Source organism: Stomoxys calcitrans, chromosome 3 (genome assembly GCF_963082655.1).
Source record: "Stomoxys calcitrans chromosome 3, idStoCalc2.1, whole genome shotgun sequence".
Lineage (NCBI taxonomy): Eukaryota > Metazoa > Arthropoda > Insecta > Diptera > Muscidae > Stomoxys > Stomoxys calcitrans.
Window position 1 is genome coordinate 122,093,632 of NC_081554.1, and position 16,379 is coordinate 122,110,010.

At 43.8% G+C, this 16,379-nt stretch overlaps 3 protein-coding genes across 3 annotated transcripts in view; 2 read left to right on the plus strand and 1 right to left on the minus strand.

The window, feature by feature from the left end:
- LOC131995567 (uncharacterized) overlaps positions 1–16,379 on the plus strand; it is a 446,417-nt gene that overhangs the window by 279,280 nt on the left and 150,758 nt on the right. The window lies entirely within an intron of this gene.
- On the minus strand, positions 6,326–6,700 carry LOC131995603 (histone H2B.1/H2B.2). Its single transcript, XM_059364371.1, has one exon. The coding sequence runs from the start codon at positions 6,698–6,700 to the stop codon at positions 6,326–6,328; it is 375 nt and encodes a 124-aa protein (XP_059220354.1).
- LOC131995599 (histone H2A) lies at positions 12,191–12,638 on the plus strand. Its single transcript, XM_059364368.1, has one exon. The coding sequence runs from the start codon at positions 12,209–12,211 to the stop codon at positions 12,581–12,583; it is 375 nt and encodes a 124-aa protein (XP_059220351.1). The 5' UTR covers positions 12,191–12,208; the 3' UTR covers positions 12,584–12,638.

A 16,379-nucleotide genomic window follows, 5' to 3' on the forward strand; every position in this document is an offset into this window, starting at 1 on the left:
AAGGAGACTCCCTGTGTCCTGAGGAAGAAGTCTATATATGACCCCGATACTCCATTGGGCCTCGATGGCCTGTCGGACGGAACAACACAAAAAGCCGCCCTTTCCATCAAGAACGCAGCCAGCAAATTGCCCTTCCGATTACGCATCACATCACCCCAGAGGGGGTGCCTAGCATTGAGATCACATCCCACTACAACCTCACCTTCATCCGCCAGCCGTACCACAGGATCCAGCGCTGATACATCAAACCCCGCTGAAGGAGCAAGGTATAAGGAAACAAAGGAAATCGATGAGCCATTACTCCGCCGCAACCTCACCGCACAGCCCTCAACGCCCTCCAGCCGAAGGGGAATAAAATCGTGACCGCAAGTCTCGCGCACAAGCACAGCGGTTCCGCCTCCTCTACCTACCGACCTATGCTGTCTATACATAGTATACCCGTCGAACTCGACCCTGTGACGGTCAGAAAGCATGTGTTCTGCCAGAAGAAGAACATCAGGCTTTTGACCCCTAATGAAGTTCCTGAGGTAATGTCTCTTATCCAGAGAGATAAGAGAGTTTACGTTCAGGAATATACATTTAAGGGGACTAATCATCACAGAATCTTTCTAAGAGTGCTGCAAAAGCAGCATCTCTACCTTTCTCCTCCCTCAACCGACGATACGACGGTCCAAACTCCTTCAAAACCCTGAAGATCCCCAGGAAATCCCCACCCAAGATGTCCCTGCAATCCGCCATCATGCCAGCATCAGACGGCGCAGTCACAGTGGGCCGGGTAGCGCGAAGACCAGATGTCGTCCCTACAGGGCGCCCCCCAATTGCAGCCGCATACGAAACACCAGCCCGAATATCAGCCAAACGAGAAGAACGCGCCTGGCCCCTCGCACGGGCCTCCTCCCTTCGTTCGTTCAGCCTCCCAAGGAACTCCACGCGCTTCGGACACTGCACGTAACCAGCAGAGTGCCCAACCACACCACAGTTGACACAACTCACCTCCTTCGTCGCCTTCCTAAGTACTTCGCCCGTAGAAGCATCCAACACATCAACCGGAACCTCCTCACCCCTTGGAGGCACAGTGCACTCAGATGATTCATGGTCCTGTCCACATTTCACACAACGGCGGGGCATCCCAAACATGTCCAAACCGTTGGCATCTGAAGCACTGTGTCACCTTCAGCTTCCTGTCCCTTCTAATCTTCACCCTACAGTGAAGACAACCCCTCAATCACAACAGTGTGAGGAACCAGAGCACTAGGGGTGTGTGTATGGAACCTATACCCCCTTTCCAATAGCCTAGACCTAAATGTCTCGAAACCTGCCAGGACCTTGATTCTAACCGAGATAATGGACTTTCGAACCAGACTCATAAAAAACTCACCTGGACGCAGAATTGCTCTCAGGAGACTGCTTATTTCCTTGACGCTTGCATCATAGATGGTGACTGCAGGCATTGCTCTCTCTCTAGCTTTAGATACCAAAGATGACCCATTACTGATATTAGCTGCCCCGCCGTTAATCTTAGGACTAGTATCATCTCTCTTCACGGCTGCTTCTTCAGACATCTTTTGTTGTTGGACCGGCTCGTCTTGCCGCTCTGCTGTTGTACTGCCATTTCTCACTATACTCACACTGACTTTGCGTTTGGGCTTCTTGGATGATTTCGCCCCCAAATTCTTCTTAGCTTCCGGCGATGTACTGGCTATCGGCTCTGTCATCTTCAATAGCTCTTCCTGTGAGGCCGGCGGTGCCTTCACACATCCACTTCCCCCGGGCATTGGCTTATTGAGCCCGGGCTGTGCCACCGGCGTTGTGGACACAGATTCACACTCCATCGTCTGGCCATAAGCCATGCCTCGCATCTCTTTTCGAAATTCCGCAAGTTCAGCTTGAAATCTGGCGTTGTCGGCCGTAAGCTGGTCGATAACACGCCTATAGCTGGCTTCATTCTTCTGGTATTCCTGGATTTGGCGACCATAAGTCTCCAGGAGTTCTTCCTTCTCTCGCAGATCACCGCGGTTTAAAACCACGATGTCAGTCTCCATCGCCATTCGCTTCTCAGGGTACTCCTCATCGGACTCAACCCTCGGACGTACTGACATCTTGTTAACTGGCTATGTGACCCCTGGATTGGAGCACACAGCCACACCAATGCACCTTTGAGAATTCGATGCAGAGAAAGTGCTATACTCTGACCGAAAATGACTACACACACAATAATGACATTGTGTCTTAAGTCCTTCAAAATTCGCCACCAAAATCAGGTTCGTTGCTTCAGTCTTCGAAAGCAAATATCTTCTCGGCAAAATATCAAGTTTGTTGCCTAAGTCTTCGGCCAACCAAATGCCGACGGCACAATAACACACTTGTTTGTTAATAACAGCTTCACAATTCAGCAGTCAAAAGCGCAGGTAGCTGGTTCTTGCCACCTTTACCACGACCAGTCATTTTTTCACTTTTTAAATTAAATTCACTTCACAAGTTATGCACAAGAACTAATACTTACCATGCTGCGATACCTCATATTTATACAAAATCCGCTCTGAATTTACTACATACACATACGTTTCGATCTATCTTCGGGGTTGTTCGTATACACTTCGTGTGTACAGATACAAATGTTGAAGCATATACGCAGCACACACCCTTATTGGAAACTGTAGCCCGCCAAATTTTTTCTATAAATATCGGGAATCGCTCCGTAAGGCAACTATTACAGTGTTAACAGTGTTTGTGTGCATATCGTGAAGTGAACTAAAAACCTCTAGTGAAAAATGGCTCGTACTAAGCAAACTGCCCGTAAATCTACTGGTGGCAAAGCCCCTCGTAAGCAATTGGCTACCAAAGCTGCTCGTAAGAGCGCACCAGCCACCGGTGGTGTTAAGAAGCCACATCGTTTCCGCCCTGGTACCGTTGCTTTGCGTGAAATCCGTCGCTACCAGAAGAGTACTGAGTTGTTGATCCGCAAATTGCCTTTCCAACGTTTGGTTCGTGAAATTGCCCAAGATTTCAAGACTGACTTGCGTTTCCAGAGCTCTGCTGTCATGGCCTTGCAAGAAGCTAGCGAAGCCTACTTGGTCGGTCTCTTCGAAGATACCAACTTGTGTGCCATCCATGCCAAGCGTGTCACCATCATGCCCAAGGATATCCAATTGGCCAGACGTATTCGTGGAGAACGTGCTTAAATTATTGACATTTTAAAAGCCAACTTTTTTTTACAAAAACAATCGGTCCTTTTCAGGACCACAATATTTTTATAAAAAAGAGAAAAAAATTTATTCAAAACTTACACCTTTTTATTTTTATTAAAATAAATAAATATAGTCTTTTTTTGGGGATGGAAAAATACACTATTTATATTAAAAAAATTTTTTTCTTTTCTATGCGTTTTACTTTTGGTAATATTGGGTTTCAAAACATGGAGCGAAATCAAAAACTTTTTTTAAAAAAAAATTATTTAATTTACTTTTTATGTTAAATTGAAAATTTTTATTTTCTATTAGCAACAGTATATTTGCTGTTATTCTTTTTGCAAAATTTGATTTTTCGTAGTAGCTACATAACAAGAATGAATGAAGATAAAAACAGGCAGGCCAATACATTCGAGAGAATTTTAACTTTAAATAGATAATTTAGATACATTGAATATAAATTTTTTCTGTATTTTTTATTATTTTCAAACAAATGATATTTTTTGCTATTCTAAAAACTGTTTTAAAAAGAATAAAATAGTATTTTAATATTTTAAATTATTAAAGGGAAATAGATTTCGTTCGGTATGCAACTGTTCTACATTTGCTTGCTTAGACAAGGGCATTTTTCAATTTGTGTTTAATTTCCAAAAAAAAAAATATTTTTTTTTAAATTTGTAATTGCAACAATACATTGTTTAGAATTTACATTTTTAAATTTTTTATTTAGTTTCAAGTCCACTTTATATAGAAAAAAATATTTTATAATAAATGCAATAGAGCTCACCGCACATTTTGCATAGCCAACGACGTTGGTATAACATAGCATCGTAATATTTTAGACTTTTCGTAACAAACGTACACTTTTTACAAATTATGTAGCATTTTAATAGAAATCTATCATTTCTATAATATTTTATGATAAAATTTTCCTAAAACATTTTTACATTAGCGCTTTCAAATTAATTTGCAGAAAAACTTTTATTCATGGAAAATACGCCAATATGGTGAATTCAACTGTCATAGACTACATAATAAAATCGATTATTTCACTATGAAAATCATCCAAATTTTCACTTTTTTTTACACTTCTTTCAAGAAAACATATCAAGATTCCATACTAAATTTTTATAAAAACCAATTTTCAATAAAAATTGGAAAATTTTTATAATTTAGTTACAATTTTATCATAACATTTTTATAAACTTTCAACTCAAACCCTTATAACTCGGTAACGCTTAAAGATAATTAACTCGGATTTTCTTTAATGATTAGCTGGATATCTCTACTAGAAGAATTGTATAAAAAATAAAAAGAAATTGTTACTATCTCATCGTAAAATGAATAATTCTGTGAAAACTTTTGTAAAAATTTTTATTCGCTTCCACACAACGTTTCGCAAAATTTCGTAGTTGACTACTATGTACTTCTCATAATTTCGATGTACCCAGCCATCACTAGTCTAAAGGTTGAAACCATATTTTCAACCAATCAGCGTACACCAGTAGTGAGTGTATATTTACAAAGTGTTAAAGTGTGTTTAAAAAGAAAAATATAAGTGAAATCATGTCTGACGCCGCCGTTGTTGAAGCCACCGCATCTCCAGTCGCCGCTGTTGAGAAAAAGGCACCTAAGAAAGCCGCTGCCCCAAGCCATCCACCAACCCAACAAATGGTCGATGCTGCCATCAAAACATTGAAAGAACGTGGTGGTTCCTCATTGCCTGCCATCAAGAAATACTTGGCCAGCACATACAAAGTTGATGCTGTAAAATTGGCCCCATTCATCAAGAAGTACTTGAAGAGCGCTGTTGCTAGTGGAAAATTGATCCAAACTAAAGGTAAGGGTGCCTCCGGTTCATTCAAATTGTCCCCATCTGCCTCGAAGGAACCTAAAGCAAAGAGCGCTGAAAAGAAGAAGAAGGCCCCAGCCGGTGATAAGAAAAAGAAGGCAGCAGCACCCAAAAAGGCAGCCGGTGAAAAGAAAGCCGCTGCAAAGAAGCCTTCCGCTGCTAAAAAGACCGCCGAGAAGAAGAAGACCGAAAAGGCCAAGGCTAAAACTGCCAAAAAGACAGGTACAGTTAAAGCTAAACCCGCAAAAACAGCCGCCAAAGCATCAGCCACTAAACCAAAGGCACCCAAGGCAAAAACCACCGCTGCCAAGCCCAAAAAGGCTGCCGCAGCAAAGAAGCCAGCTGCCAAGAAGACCGCCGCTAAGAAGTAATTTTTCCATGCAAAATTACTTATCATGTCAAAATGATTATTTTCGATATTCGAAAGCAGTATATCTAACAGCCCTTTTCAGGGCTACAAAAAAAATTTAAAAAGAGACCAAATTTGACTCGAACAATTTTTTAATTACCTAATAAATACTATGTTAATTTTAAGGGAAAAGCTAATCACAGCCCTTTTCGTAGCTGTAAAACATCTGTTGAAATCTTTTAATACCATTGTTACCTAATATGGGAATAAATTACCCTTTAAGGAAATTTAAGTAATCACATGTTAAATGGGATTTTTTCCGCAACTGGATTAACTGTTTCACTTAGGGTCATAAACCAAAGCAATTACTAAGAATTATGAAAATCACTTAATGTTAAAGAAAATCTCATTTAGCATACCTAACCAATAAGAGAGTGGCGTACAATATTCCCTTCAAAAATCGCACATAGCATACCTATTTCATTCTTTACGAGCATACCTACCCATAGATCTCGCGTACAAACGCATAAGTCCACATATACATCTCTACACCATTTCACGCTAACATACTAGTATACATCCCTAAAAAATTTAGTATCAACACACACGCTCACATATACTCGAACATCAATACAACGTTGCATACCGAGTGTTTGAGCATAAGAGCAATATGTGTTGATCATATTACTGTAGATGTAGATGGTGCTAAGCAAGGAGGGCAATATTAGAGTATGGGTAGTATACATATTTTATTTTAAAAAAGTAATAAGGGCAATGTGAGGGTGAGTGGTAGATATATTTTTTCTTTAAATTTGTAAATATAAATTAATTTTAGTTGAATAACGAATTAAGACTCTTTTTTAATTTATTTTGTGGCCCTGAAAAGGGCCTTTGATGTTGTAGGGAAAATATTGTACGACGAAATAAGTATGCCATTTACTTGGAGCTGGTGTACTTAGTAACGGCTTTGGTACCTTCACTGACAGCGTGCTTAGCCAACTCACCGGGCAATAATAGACGGACGGCAGTTTGGATTTCCCGACTGGTGATGGTGGAACGCTTGTTGTAGTGAGCCAAACGGGAGGCTTCGGCGGCGATACGTTCAAAGATATCGTTGACGAAACTGTTCATGATGCTCATGGCCTTTGAGGAGATACCAGTATCGGGATGGACTTGCTTCAACACTTTGTAAATGTAGATAGCATAACTCTCCTTACGCTTGGTGCGTCTCTTGGTCTTGTCACCCTTAGTGATGTTCTTTTGGGCTTTGCCGGCCTTCTTTGCTGCTTTACCACTGGCTTTTGGAGGCATTTTCACTTGGTTTTTTTTTTAAGTCACACAAACACTTTTAACACTGTTCACGATTTTGTGTGTTTGATGGCGTTTCATATAGCCGTTTATTTTTTCCAAAATTCAAATTCATTTACAGAGATTTTGCTAATATCTAATTGAATCTATAAATTTTACAAAGTACTTAAAAAATTCCCTCGTACGACAACTTCAAGTTATTATGCGGTAGCCGGCTCTTGACCGTGACTACAAATTCCGTCAAAAATCAAAATCAAAATTAACCTCGAGTTACAAAAAAGAAATATTTCATAGAACCAAAAATAGGGGTATGATACTTAAATCTAAATCTTAAACCTAAATAACTATATACGGAAAGAATAAATATAATCTTAATTCTAGAGTAATTCTAAATAACTATTTACAATATGTACAAGGCAGGGATCACTGAGTTGTGTCGTACACTGTGTCCTGAAAATCAAAACTGTTATGTCTTCTATGGTAAAATAGAAGGACTTCACCATCATATAAGAGGTTTTCCTCATTCAGTCTAGGCAGTGCAGCTGGTGAAAAGTACGTTCTGTTTAGAAGTGCATTCCTGTCATCATTGGAGGAGAAATGGTCAGACACCATCCCATTGCCCACATCGCCGCATCGTCCCAGAAATTCAATGGCGCCCCGCACCATCCATACGTCGATACGGGGAGTCCCCGCTCCATCATATATCGCCCTACACGAAGGGCGACTAACCGAACCATCCCTCCTAACTATCGTCCGCAGCCCCAAGCACGAGCGCAAAGCCCGCCTCTCCCAAGCCCTGACCCTCTCCATCTGCGCCGAAGATATGCCGAACCATATCGGAAAGGCATATGAAACCACCGGTCTGATCACTTGACGATAAATCAAGAGCTTCACGGCCGACGATAGACCCCTCCTCATCCGAAACAGGCGGTGATAGCCGAAATAGACCCTCCTCGCCCTGTCCAGCGCGTAATCAACATGATTACGGAATTCCAGTCTGGAGTCAAAAACGACCCCCAGATACTTAATCGTGCCAGTAATTGCCACGTCATCAACCCCGATGCGGACCACGGGAACGTATCGTCGAAAATTAGGATAAGTGGTGCCAGTCCTGCCCCTAAAAACCATAGCGGAGCATTTCGCCGGGTTTAGCCTAAGCCTCCATCTAGTGAAATAACCACACAACTCACCCAAAAACATGTTAACATTCCTGTTAACAATAGAAGCCCTGGGGCCAGAGAAGGCCAACATGACGTCATCCGCGTACGCCAGCAGCATGCCACCTGAAGGAGGGGTTGGAATGTCATGGACAAACAAATTGTACAACATCGGCCCGAGGATGGAGCCTTGGGGGACGCCAGATCGAACTGGCCGATCTGAAGAAGATTGCTCACCTACCCTTACACAAAAACTCCGACCGTGGAGAAAGCTTGCGACCACCCTACATACCTGTCTGCCAAATCCAAGGCCCCTAAGCTTAAAAAGCAGGCCGTCGTGCCAAACGGAATCAAAGGCCTTGGAAATGTCAAGGCCTACCGCAATCGTCCCGTACTTCCTATCAAATCCCCTAGCCACGTAGCTTGTGAAAACGCCTAAAGCGTGTGTGGTGGAATGGTCCGGCCTGAAACCAAACTGACCATCCGGCAGAATACCTCTGTCTTCAACGACCCTGGCAATCCTCCTCAAAATGAACGACTCAAAGAGTCTCCCAAACGTCGACAAAAGAGAAACAGGCCTATAGCCAGAGCGATCTCGCCGATCAGATCCCGGTTTCGGTATCGGAACAACTACAGCGGTCTTCCAGGCGGGAGGAAAATACCCCAAATTCAGGCAGTGGTTAAACAAGACGCACAGAAAAGTGAAAATCACATTGCCGGCTCTCTTGAGCGCAATATCCGGGACTCCATCAACACCGGAGGACCTCTTGGACGACCAAGAGGAAAGGGCCGAACCAATGCAAGATGGTTTTACAAAAAGACCATCTTCCCACAAGGACCTATCGGCCACAGCAGTGCCGTTAGCAGGGAACGAACCAGAAAATTCAACCAGGGGAGACGCATCAACAAGATCATCTGCAACCCCATGGACCTGTCTTTCGAACTCGCCGTCAGACGGGGGAAAGCCCGTCACCAAATCGACTTGAACATGGTCCGCAATAGCCTCCGCCTTGGAAAGATCATCAGTCAATACACTCCCGTCAGAGGACGTCAGGTCTCCAATAGGTTCCCTATTGGATAGGCCCGCGGCCCTCTTGACCTGAGAGTATGATCGACCATCGATCCTAATACGTCCAAGTCGGCGGCTCATGCGGTCCCGTTCGAAGGAGTCAATGGACTCGCGAATCACCCTAGACAGGTGTCTGATGTCAGTGCGCAAAAGCCCGCGGCGCTCTGGATCAGCCGATCCGCGCAGCGCCCGACATAGGGCCCTACGCTCATAAATGAGCCTGAGAATCCAGCCCGGTAAGAACATCCTTGTCCTCTCCACGGGAACCCTAGGGACCGAAGCCTCGATCGCGGAGCGAAATACCATTCCAAGTCCCTCAACACAATCATCAATCTCCCGTGTAGTCACGTTCCTGTCTACCGGAAGAGAAATAGGCGACAGCCCCTCACCCAGACGAGCCCTGTAGCGACGGACATGCATTCTGCTAAAATCGAGGAAAGTCCTGGGATTCCTTATCTCAAGTCGCCCTATACCTAGAGTCACCTGGATCGCCCTATGATCTGACTCGAAATCAAATGCTCTCGACAATCCCCCATCGCCCGTGAGTGGAACACCAGGAGTCAACAAAAAGAAGTCTATGTAAGTCCCCCCGGATGCATTCGGTCTCGTCGGTCTATCGCACCGGCACGTCGCGAAATCAGGGTAGTCAAGTAAAAACCTGGCCAGCCGCCCTCCCCTGGGGTCCACCTCCGTGCCACCCCAGGACGGGTGTTTAGCATTGAGGTCTGCTCCAACCACAACCTCGCCAGACTCGTGCAGCTCCATAATCGACTCCAAATCCGATGGTATCAAGGGTTCACCAGGACGAAGATAAAGCGAAACAAAGGCAACTGAACCGCCATCCCTCGTAAAAACCCTCGCAGCGCAGGATTCTATGCCTCCTGTCCGAATATGTATCCTCTCACTGCGAAAAGAACTCCGCACAAGTACCGCAGTGCCACCGCCGCGTGACTGTCTATCCTGTCTGAAAACATCATATCCCTCCAATTCAAAGCGGTGCCTACTGGAAAGCTTATGTTCCGCCAACAAAATCACATCAGGTCCATGGTCGTCAACAAAAATCTTCAAAAAATGTCTCCTGCGTAAGGACACACAAGAGTTGATGTTCAGAAAAACACACTTAAATAAACTACACATCGCAGAGGAAGCGCAAGAAGGCCGTAATGGCCCCCGACTCACCATGCTCCCTAACAAGGCCTGCATACCTTGGTGCAAATTCCCTCATCCTAGCGAAAACTGAAACGAAGTCGCCGCCCAATATTCGCTGACAGTCCGCAAAGATATCCGCACCGCCGGCGGATGTGGGGGCACCAGACGGTGCCGAGCGCGCGCTTGGCCGTGCAGCGGACGCGTAGGAAAGTCCTCTCACCCTATTCGACCTAGACATATCCCTATTCCTGATCTCCTCTCTCTTCTCTGCCATCCTGGCAACCATTCTTACACGAATGGGACATTCCCTCGAGCCAGCAGTATGGCCCTCAACACCACAATTCACGCAACTCACTGGCACCACCTCATACCTCGTAACCCTTCCCGTCCCCGGATCGGTAACCTCCTTCCCTTCCAAATCCTTGGGCGGAACCGGACACGCCCCGCGTTCATGTGGCTGGCTGCATTTACAGCAGCGAAATGGCAAACCGCAGTTGCCGGACACATGGCCATACCTTTGGCAATTATAACATTGGACGGGATCACGGGCCCTGTCCCTACGGAAAGTGACCCTGCAATGCAACATCCTTTTCACCCCATAGAGGAGACCCAAATCGGTGGACCTGCCCACCCTAAGAAGCCATAAGTTCCCCGAGAGGTTAACCAAACCCCGAACATCAACCGGGAACCCAAGGCCACCCAAACACTCCTCAACCTCTTCCTTAGAAAACTCGCCAGAAAGTCCCTCAATAACAACTGAATAGGGCAACAAATCCCTAGGCGTATGGGTGGTGAATTTATACCGCCTCTCCTTCAACATACTCTTAATCTTCTCAAAGGAATTTATACCCCTTACCCTCAAACTTATGCAACCCTTTCTTACCAATCTGATGGTGAAGTTCTTCGTGTTCAGGGATCTTGACACAATCGTACACAACTCTCTTACACCTACATCATAAACCATAAACGCAGGCATGGTTCCATTGTCTTCTCTATCCGCTGTGGCCGGTTGGCCCGTAGCAGGGGTCTTCACAGCTGGGGGGACAGCGTTCTTCTTCACTGCCGGTATCTTCGGTATAGCACCAGTCTTTGCAGGTTGCGCAACATCTCTCAACGGGAGCGTCTCTTCATTCTTCTTCTTCTCTTTCGGAATTCGCTTGGCCTTTACCAGGGAGAAGGCTCCATCGTTCAACGCAGTGCCGGGGTTTTCGGCTACCCCGGCCGACAAATCATTCGTATCCATATCCTCGACTGAGATATGGACGCCATCATCAGCTGAATTGCCAGCAGCTATGCCCTTTGTAGTGTGGGCACTAGCTGAAGCAATATGTGAATTCATGCCCTTTGTAGCCTGGGCAACAATCACTCGACCATCAGAAGCATTACAAAAACATTGCTTTGCTCTGGCCATTTTTAGTTCGGCCACTTCCTTTCGCAGGGCAGAAATCACAGCCTCACTTCTGCGGGCATTCTTCTCAAGGCGTGCATTCGCTGCTTTGAGCTCTTCCACCAAGCATCCCATCTTTAGGCTCTCGTAAATGTCGCTATCAGACTTCTTCTTTCTTCGCTTGCGACTAGCCTCTTCCATTTTTTGGATGACCTCGTTGACCGTCTCATTCTTTGGCTTCTCTGCTTCTTCAATTTCTTCTTCTTCTTCGTCATCCCTTTTCTCAGGCTGACCTTCCATTTCAACGCCACAGTCACTGGTCAGTGGCCCACAAAAATGTTCAAACCACTGTAGGCTTTTTATATTTCTTTTGTGCTCTTTATAAAAATCACTTTTCGCCAAATCAAGTTCGTGTCTTGAGTCTACGATCTGCCACTCAACGACTATTGCTTCTTTGCTGCTTTACCACTGGCTTTTGGAGGCATTTTCACTTGGTTTTTTTTTAAGTCACACAAACACTTTTAACACTGTTCACGATTTTGTGTGTTTGATGGCTTACTCGGAATATTTAAACCATTTCATGCACAAGATATTCAGGTAGACGAAAACAGTCGCTATGTTTACGAAAACAACCCTCTAAATTTAGCTACACGTTGGATCCGAAAGTATAAATACTGCAGTTCATGCTGCGAACTAATATCATTTGTGTTTCAGTGCTAAGTGAAGTGAATTAAAAAAAATAACTAAAAATGTCTGGTCGTGGTAAAGGTGGCAAAGTTAAGGGAAAGGCAAAGTCCCGTTCCAACCGTGCTGGTCTTCAATTCCCCGTCGGTCGTATCCATCGTTTGTTGCGCAAAGGCAACTATGCTGAACGTGTTGGTGCCGGAGCTCCAGTTTACTTGGCTGCTGTCATGGAGTATTTGGCCGCTGAAGTTCTTGAATTGGCTGGCAACGCTGCTCGTGACAACAAGAAGACAAGAATTATCCCCCGTCACTTGCAATTGGCTATCCGTAATGACGAAGAATTGAACAAATTGCTGTCCGGTGTCACCATTGCTCAAGGTGGTGTATTGCCAAACATTCAAGCTGTTCTCTTGCCCAAGAAGACCGAAAAGAAGGCTTAAATTATCTACGAGCATCAAAGAAAAAATGTAAATACAGGCCATCGTATAAATCAACAACAACAATCCGTCCTTTTCAGGACGACAAAAATTTTTTTAAAAGAGAAAAAACTATATCAAACCTTATTTTATCAAGAAAATTTACTTAAAAAATAGTTTTAAATAATAAATAAAATTTTAATTGTAGTTAAATTTAAAAAAAAATATTTTTTGGTCGATTTTTTTTTTCAGTGGATTTGGTAATTTGCTAGCAATTTCGTTATTCGAAATTTCCTTAAACAATCCTGTTTTAGGTGTAAATACAAAAAAAATCTGCCATCTATTGTTTATAGGTAAACATTTTCAAATATGTTTACATCTTATCGACTATTGCAGGTCTTTTAATATACATGTCATAATTATCAGTTATCAATTATCATGCATCAACATTTCGCCTTTTTGGATACATTAACATAATAAGAATTTAGTTTTATCGACCCTACTCAAGATTATCGGCATTTAATAGGATCAATGTTACCATTAGGGTACTGTAAAAACTATTTATTTTACATTTGAATATCACATGGTAATCATTGTTCATTTTCTGATGCTGAGAAAAATTGGCATATGTAATAACAAAACATCGAAACGAAGTATCTACGATCGTCCCTCTTCGTACATTTGTCACAAAGTTAGCAGCTCCAAGCAAAGGAAACATTTAATGGTAGTATATGCGTGCATTTTGGTATCTGTGTGTATGTATGCTTTTTAGTGTTGTATACCATCGTTTCATCGTATTGTTCTAATGGCGTCGATTTTAGTTTCGTCATGTATGTATGTATATTATAGAAGCTACATTTTGGCCGACGGCAAATTGAAAAATGGTAATATTTATTTTCAAATAAGTTTTATGTATTTTTTTTTAGTAAAAATTTATAACAAGAAATATCTCTTTTTAAATATGTTTTGTGGTCCTGAAAAGGACCGATTGTTTTAGTTTTAAAGTTTTTAAAATTTTCTCCAAAATAGCGTCAAGATAATGTTTAACCGCCGAAACCGTACAAAGTGCGGCCTTGTCTCTTCAAAGCGTAGACGACACCCATAGCGGTGACGGTTTTACGCTTAGCGTGTTCAGTGTAGGTGACAGCATCACGAATAACGTTTTCCAAAAACACCTTCAGGACACCACGGGTTTCTTCGTAAATCAATCCAGAGATACGCTTTACACCGCCACGACGAGCCAAACGTCTGATTGCAGGCTTGGTGATACCTTGGATGTTATCACGCAACACTTTACGATGACGTTTAGCGCCACCTTTACCACGACCAGTCATTTTTTCACTTTTTAAATTAAATTCACTTCACAAGTTATGCACAAGAACTAATACTTACCATGCTGCGATACCTCATATTTATACAAAATCCGCTCTGAATTTACTACATACACATACGCTTCGATCTATCTTCGGGGTTGTTCGTATACACTTCGTGTGTACAGATACAAATGTTGAAGCATATACGCAGCACACACCCTTATTGGAAACTGTAGCCCGCCAAATTTTTTCTATAAATATCGGGAATCGCTCCGTAAGGCAACTATTTCTGTGTTGAGAACTCGTGGTGTGAACACATAAGTTTGGAAAGCGGAAGTTTGAATACAAATTTTAATCTGAAGTGCTTTTTGAAAGTGACTCTTAATTGTGATTTTGTGAAGTGCATAGTAAGCACATTGCATTTTTGGACATTTTTCGCTACTCACTCTGGAAATTGAGAAGTGATAGTAGTCACCAAAAGTTTTGTACATCACTTAAAAAAGTGAGAAGTGCATAGCAATCTTTATATTCGTTTTTACTGTGCTAACAAGTGGAGAAGGAGGTGGAGTTTGGAAACAATACCGGCGCACAGCACCTATGTGCGCCAAAAGAAATTGTCAGTTTGGTCAGAGATGGTACTGACCATAATCGCACCTTAATGGCTGAATCAAACTATTATGGAATATTGAGCGAGCAGGCGCTGGGCTCCGCTCATTATCAAGACAAGATGGATGCTTCGACATCTAATGCATCCAAAAAGGCAGTTCAGGACACCTGTACGTCTGATGGAGGCGCGTCCGCCAGTGACAAAAGGCGCAAACGCAAAAAGAAGAAGAAGAATGGCAGTGGAAGTGGCAGTCATTCGCAATACGAGGACTTCCGTATTGACTTAATCACGTCACAGTTTATGGAAACCATTGAGAGGCTCGAGAAAGAGAAGCGTCAACTTGCTAATGAGTTGGCTGAACTGCGCTCACTCATACAGAGCAATGTTCAAAATCAAACACCTAGCCCTGGCGTAATCAGGGGCAACAATGACCATGACGTCAGATATACTGCAGCTAGAGGTGATGATGACATGGACGTCGTTAATGAGTACTCACTCCAGAGAGAAAAACAAATGTCGGTCAAAGCAGCCGAAGGCTTTGACACAGCGATGAAGGATGCCAGAAGACCGTTGGTAAAGCCGAGAGAAATGTGGGTCAAGGCAAATGGAAACGAAGTAGCGGGAACCAACAAAGATACACCAACAGAAACAACAAACAAAGTTACATCAGCAACAGCAACTACAGACAAAATAACATCAGCAGCAGCCCCCAGCAAAGGCGCTATACGGAAGACAACTGTCCCTGGCGATACACAGGGACGATTGACCACTGGCGGAGGAAATCCAGGACATCAGCCAAACATTGCTCAGCCGAGAGGAAAAGGTAAGTCCAGCCCACCTGTGATTAGGGTATATGGTAGTAATCCTAAGGATATGACGGATAGGCCAGCTAGACATTTGGGTCACTCCCTATTCAGCATTAGGCTGATAAACAGGAACTTGGTCGGTCTACATCTTAGTAAGATGGAAGACCATGCGAAGGCAAAAGAGTTCTTAACGAACATAGGTCTTAATTTCTTCACTTTTACGCCAAGGGAACTTAGACCATTCTCCCTTATGATACGGGGCCTCTCGGGCACGTACGATGTGGAGGATCTTAGACAGTTTCTTGCAGGCTGTGGCCTCAGTCTGGATGTGCTCAAGATAATAAGATTGGAAGGAGATCGCTGGATCGTCCAATTAGGAAACGGGTCCGACTTCGGTGGTTTTAAGAAGCTGCAGTACATACTGCATTGCCGCGTGAGTATAAGGAGGAATAAGGCGGGAGGCTTAACCCAATGCAGGAATTGCCAACGATTTGATCACATTTCCCTGAATTGTAAGATGGCGTTTCGATGTGTTAAATGCGGTGGTTCACATGGTCCGGACAACTGCGATATCCCGGAAAGGGACCTGAACACGGAGGAGAATGTGGCTACCGAGCCTTCTACTGGACGAATAGTGAGGACCGTTGGAGTCCCAGATCACTGTGTCAATTGTAAGGCTGACGGACATGTGGCAAGCTCCAAAGACTGTCCGAAACGCAAGGAAATACTCCGAAGGAGAGCAGGTAAGGGGGCTGCTCCCATGAAAACGACCAGCGACTTTACTGTCCCTCCTCCTCCCATTGATGGCAGAGGTGGTTCGTACGCCGATATGGCCCGTGGGATGCGTGGAGATGCATCTACATCGACAGCTACGACTCGGAAGAGTCCATCTGGAGGCATTGACGGGGCCCTGGCCCACTTTGATGGCGAGTGCAGACGACTCCTTGGCGGCGATCTGATGACCTGCGTTAAGAAGATTGGGACGTATGCTGATACATATTGCCAACTTAGAACCGATGAAGAGAGAACCCGTGCGCTCTACGGGCTATTGTTATCGATGCGCCTTGATGCCCAGTTTTAAGACAGTCTTTATA

Excerpts from the sequence above, each read along its gene's own strand:
- LOC131995603 (XM_059364371.1), bottom strand. The coding sequence starts at position 6,700 with ATGCCTCCAAAAGCCAGTGGTAAAGCAGCAAAGAAGGCCGGCAAAGCC.
- LOC131995599 (XM_059364368.1), top strand. The coding sequence starts at position 12,209 with ATGTCTGGTCGTGGTAAAGGTGGCAAAGTTAAGGGAAAGGCAAAGTCC.